Raw genomic sequence first — 6,075 nt, forward strand, 5'->3', positions numbered from 1 at the left:
TTCCTTCTTCCTTCCTTCCTTCCTCTTCCTTCCTTCCTCCTCCTTCCTTCCTTCCTTCCTTCCTTCCTCCTTCCTTCCTTCCTTCCTTCTTCCTCTTCCTTTCTTCTCTTCTCCCTTCCCTTCCCTTCCCTTCCCTTCCCTTCCCTTCCCTTCCCTTCCCTTCCCTTCCCTTCCCTTCCCTTCCCTTCCCTTCCCTTCCCTTCCCTTCCCTTCCCTTCCCTTCCCTTTCCTTCCCTTTCCTTTCCTTTCTTTTAAGCGGCTTGCTATAGGTTCTTAAACAAGATGTTTAGATCACTGATTGCCTATCTTCATTTTTAATAATAGTCATTGAAAGCTATAAATTTCCCTTACAGCTCAGATTTAGCTGTATATCAGCAATTTTTAGTTGTATTTTCACTATTATTCAGTTTGAAATATTTTCTAATTCCTTTGTAATATAGTCTTTGAGCTATTGATTAATTATGTTTGTTGTTTAATTACACAAATACTGGAGTTTTGCTAGATAACATATTGTTACTGAGTCTTAATTTTCCATCTACTATTATTTTTAAAAAGTACTTGTATTATTTCATTGCTTTTAAGTTTGAGAGTTGTTTTTTGACAACATATGGTCTACTTCCAAATATTTGCTTTTTCCTAGATGTACTGCATTTACTGAATCTATAATTCAATTCCACTTTGATAAGAGACTACTCTCTGTAACTTTAAGTATCTAGTCAATCAGTGCACTTGAAAACAATGTGTATTGTGCCATTATCAGGTATAGTGTTTTATAAACATTACTTAGGTTAAGATAGTTGAGAGTGCTGTTGAGTCTCATTTTAGATCCAAAAACACAAATGGGTTAAAATGAAAAGATGCAAAAAAAGATATTCCATGCAAGTGGTAACCAAGAGAGCTAGGGTAGCTATACTAATAACAGATAAAATATACTTAAAACTGTTACAGGAGATAAAGAAAGGTACTGTATGTTGAAAAGAGGGTCAATTTATCATGAAGGTATAATAATTATAACATGAGTGCATCAACATCACAGCTCCAAAATACAAGAATTAAAAATTACAGGATTAGCCTGGCCAGTGTTGCTCAGTGGTTGATGTCGATCAATGAACCAAGTGGTTCTATTCCTGGTCAGGGTATATGCCTAGGTTGCAGGCTCAATCCCCAATAGGGGGCATGCCGTTTCTCTCATCAATGTTTCTGTCACTCTATCCCTCTCGCTTCCCCTCTTTCTAATAATCAATAAAACTTATTTTTTAAAAATTACAGCGTTAAGGGAGAAATAGTTCTACAATAATAGCTGGACACTTCACTACACCACTTTCAATAATGGTTAGAACAACTGGACAGAAGATTAATTTAAAAATAGAGGACTTCGCCCGGCTGGCATGGTTCAGTGGTTGAGCGTCAACCTATGAATCAGGAGGTCCCGGTTCAATTCCTGGTCAGGGCACATGCCCAGGTTGAGGGCTCGATCTTCAGTGGCATGCAGGAGGCAGCCAATCAAGGATTTTCTCTCATCATTGATGTTTCTATCTCTTCCTTTCTCTCTAAAATCAATAAAAATGTATATTTTTTAAAATATAGGACTTGAACAACATTATAAATCAATTGAACCTACTGACATATACTGAACACATTACCCAATAACAGCAGACTACAGATTTTTCTTAAGTATGCACAGAATATTTCCCACATGCCCCCAGGATAGACAATATGTTAGGCCACAAAATAAGTTTTACTACATTTAAGAAGACAAATCATAAACAGTATCTTTTCTAAAGACAATATATTAAAACCAGAAACCAATAACAAAAGGAAAACAAAAATTCAAATATTTGGTAGCAACACCATCTTAAACAACCAATGAGTCAAAAAAACCAGAATGGAAAGTAGAAAATACCTTGAAACAAATGAAAAAAACACACAACACAACAAATTTACAGGAGGCAGTGAAAGTAGGACTCAGAGGGAAATTTACAGACATAAATGCTTACACTAACAAAGAAGGAAGGTCTCAAATCAGGAACCTCAGTTCACACCTTAGAGAACTAAAAAAGAAAACTAAAGCCAAAGCTAGAAGAAGGAAGAAAGTAATAAAGCTCAAAGTAGATAAATAAAATAGATAATAAACAATAGAGAAAATCAATAAATACAAATACCAGAATTGACAAAATTTTAGCCAAATAACTAAAATGACAAAAAAACCTCAAATTATTAAAATAAAAAATGAAATTAGGGATGTTACTTCTAATGTTGCAAAAATAAAAAGGATCTTAGAGCACACAATGAATGGCTGTATGCCAAGTAATTGGGTACTTTAGATGAAATGGATAAATTTCCAGAGACACGCAACCTGCCAGACTGAATTATGAAGAAACAGAAAATCTGAACAGATTAATAATTAGTAAGGAGATCAAATAACTAATCAAAACCTTCCAACCAAGAACATCCCTGGACCAGAAGGCTTACCTGGTGAATGCTACCCAATATTTCAAGAATAATAAACAACAGTTCCTCTCAAACTCTTCCAAAAATCTGAGGAAGAGGGAACACATCCTAATTCATTCCATGAGACCAGTATTACTGTGATACCAAAGTCAGACAGATACACAGGCAAAGAAACTACAGAACAATATGTCTTATGAATATTGATGCAAATTCCCTCAACAAAATAATAGCAAACCGAATTTGGTCGCATAGTAAAAGGATTGTACAGCATGGCCAAGTAGAATTTATTCATGGAATGTAAGAGGTTTCAACATACAAAATTAATTAACATAATGCACCACATTCAGAAAATTAGGGAAAAACACATTATCACCTCAATTGATGCAGAAATTGAAAAAAACACTCAACAAACTGGGAATAGATGGAATCCTCCTCAACATAAAAAACGATAGCTAACATTCTCTTTCACCTACGATCACGAAAAAGGCAAGGATGACAGCTTCCAATGCTTCTCTTCAACCTAGTTTTTAAAGTTGTAGTCAGAGCAATTAGGAAAGAAAAGGTATCCAAATTGTGAAAGAATTAGTAAAAATATTGGCAGATGGTATGATCTTGTATGGAGCAAACCATAAAGATTCCACATACAAAAAAGTCAGAATTAATAAATGATTCATTAAAGTAAAAGGATAAAAAGTCAATAAGCAAAAATCGAAGGAACACTGTACAGTACCAGTGAGCAATCTGAAATGGAAATTAGGGAAACAATTTCATCTACAATAGCATACAAAATAATAAAATACTTAGGAATTAACCAGTGAGATGAAACACTTGTACAAATGAAAAGTAAAAAATCGGTCAACTTTTCAGGCCAATACATTCATCAAACTTTTGAAAATTAGAAAACACTGACAATGCCAAATGTTGGTAAAGATACAGAAAAATCTAAACTTTCAAATATTGCTAATGGAAGTGCAAATTGGTAGAGCTTTATTGGTAAACTTTGCTGTTATTTACTAAAGCTAAATATGCATAACCTAACATTCAGGAAAAAAAGAACTATATATATAAAATGTTCATAGATACTAATAATACCCAAACTCCAAACATTAAAGGAAAATAGTGATAGTCATACTATGGAATGTTAAAACTCATAGAACTCAACAAATATAAATGAACTACAGCTACATGTGTAGCAAAATGAATCACAGAGACACAAAATAGTACACGATTACATTTATATCAAGTTCAAAAACAGATAAAATTAACCAATAATAAATGTTTTGAGGGTACACAAGCAGCCTTCTATTGTTGGCAGTATTTTATTTCTTAGCAGGGTCGTGATAAAGTGGTCATGGTTTCTTTATGATAAATCCATTCAACTATTCTACTATAGCTTGAATGTTTGCATTCCCTCAACATCCTATGTTGAAAATCAAATCTCCAATGTGATGGCACTTTAATGGGGCCTCTGAGAGGTAATGAGGTGATTACTGCTTTTACAAAGGAGGCCTGGGAGTTGTTTTTGCTTCTTCCACTTTGTGGCTACACAATGAGAAGCTGCTAATTATGAAACATGAAGTAGGTTCTCACCAGACATCAATATGTTGGCACCTTGATCTTGGATTTTTTTAGCCTCCAGTACTATAAGAAATAAATTTCTGTTATTAATAAGCTACCTAGTTTGTGGTATTTTTGCTACATCAGCCTGAATAGATTGACATGTACATGTAGTTTAGACACTCTTTCTGGGTGTATGCATGTTATACTTCAATGATAAATTTTAAAATAAAAAAGAATCAGTATTTTAAGCCACATGGTTGATGTTTGTGTATCATGTTCTGAGGACCCAAAGGAAAAAGTGTTAATTTATCATTGATAATTACACAGATTTATCAAAAAACTCAGCAATCAGAAATTGGTAAACTTTTATCTAAATTCACCTAGACACAATTTCACAAACCAAATTAGTTATTTATTTGTATTTCACCTTATTCCAGGTATATTTTAGAGCATTTGGCATTAAATTCTATCTGCAACATTCTTGTGAAGTTGTCTTCTAGAAAGAAAACTAAACACCAAACCAAGAACTCCAATAAAGACAAAGTTTTAAGAAATTGCCTGGAGATATAAGTGCTCACTTCTTGTCTGTTATTGAATCATAACCACCCACCAATACTAAGTGGGTAGAAATGATCCAACCGTCCACAAAAGTTTTCCCAAAAGTTTATTTTCTTCATTAGATTCCACATATAGTACTTGTCTTTCTCTGACTGGTTTATTTCACTTAGCATAACAAACAAAATAGAAACTGACTCAGATACAGAGAACAGACTGACAGCTGTTGGGGGGAGGGGTACTAGGCGAAAAAGGTGAAGGGATTAGGAAAAAAAATACCTCATAGACACAGGCAACAGTGTGGTGATTATCAAAGGGAAAGGAGGTGGGACAGGTAGAAGAGGAAAATGGGGGGATAAATGATGATGGGAGGAGACTTGACTTGGGGTGATGAACACACAATAGAACATAGAGATGATGTATTATAGAACTGTACACCCCAAACCTATAATTTATTAACCAATGTCACCCCAATAAATTCAATAAAAAATTTTTAAACATTTGCCTGAAAGACCCCACATTTTCCACAGAGCTCTATGTCACAAGAAAGTAGAGTTACCTTCAATCGGTTTTCCTTTTCCCACACAACAGACTGAATGATGGTAAGATAATTCACAATGAAGACAAATAAGATTACTAAAGGGGCAAAAACACTAAATGGGACATAGAAGTAATCATGATCATATCTTGGGTATGGAAATCTCTGAACAAATACATGAACATTTGTGAACAACTGTTGTGCGGTCTTGTGGTTATGATATTTCATGATGGCCTTATCCAAGGCATGCTGCATAAGCAGGAACCCTTCAGAGATGTACCCTAAATAAGAAAACAAGGGTTACTAAGTACAACAGAACAATAAATAGCTAAGCTGAACAAAGAAAACGGCAATAAAACTATGTCAAAGATAAATAACAAAGTTAATGCTGTGATGAGGTCTTTGCCAGTCTAAATTTTACAAAGCCCTATTTAGTAGGCACTGAATTTCACTTTGGAAAAATGAAAAAAGTTCTGGAGATGTATGGAGGTGATGGTTGCACAATAATGTCAATGTACTTAATGCCACAGATCTGTATACTTAAAGGTGGTTTAAATTTTATTATGTATACTTTACCACAATAAAAAATAGTTTTAAAAAAATTTACACACAGCTATCATGGTGCCCCCATACAGATACATAATACTTTTTTTTTAAAGATCCTAATTCCCAGCTTCCCATAGCAAAATATTGTAATTATAGAACTGCTTTCTTCAATTTCAATCAACTGAATGAGCACTAGATAAATTACTTGATAGGGAAAGACTTTGATTCTGTACCTTCACATTTGAATGAAAGTCAGGCTGAGTGAGTTATATGAACTGATGTCCACTAAGGCAATGCTACTCAGTGAGCCTTAGATCTGTCACAGTATGCAAATACTCTCTTACCAGTAGACGAATTTACTACAGAAATTAAGAGCAAACACTTAAAAACTTTTATAGAAATTTGGCATTTCCATGACATCTAAA

At 34.2% G+C, this 6,075-nt stretch overlaps 1 protein-coding gene across 1 annotated transcript in view; it reads right to left on the bottom strand.

The window, feature by feature from the left end:
- The window catches only part of LOC118656596 (ATP-binding cassette sub-family A member 3-like), a 231,346-nt gene extending 225,622 nt beyond the window's left edge, over positions 1 to 5,724 (bottom strand). The window contains exons 1-2 of the mRNA XM_036310024.1: positions 5,712 to 5,724; positions 5,126 to 5,385 (exon numbers count right to left, since the gene is read on the bottom strand). Coding sequence (XP_036165917.1) covers positions 5,126 to 5,385; positions 5,712 to 5,724 — 273 coding nt within the window. The remainder of the gene's footprint in view (positions 1 to 5,125; positions 5,386 to 5,711) is intronic.
- Positions 5,725 to 6,075: the final 351 nt, after the last annotated feature.

The sequence above is a fragment of the Myotis myotis genome, unplaced genomic scaffold, assembly GCF_014108235.1.
Source record: "Myotis myotis isolate mMyoMyo1 unplaced genomic scaffold, mMyoMyo1.p scaffold_m19_p_5, whole genome shotgun sequence".
Classification (NCBI taxonomy): Eukaryota; Metazoa; Chordata; class Mammalia; order Chiroptera; family Vespertilionidae; genus Myotis; species Myotis myotis.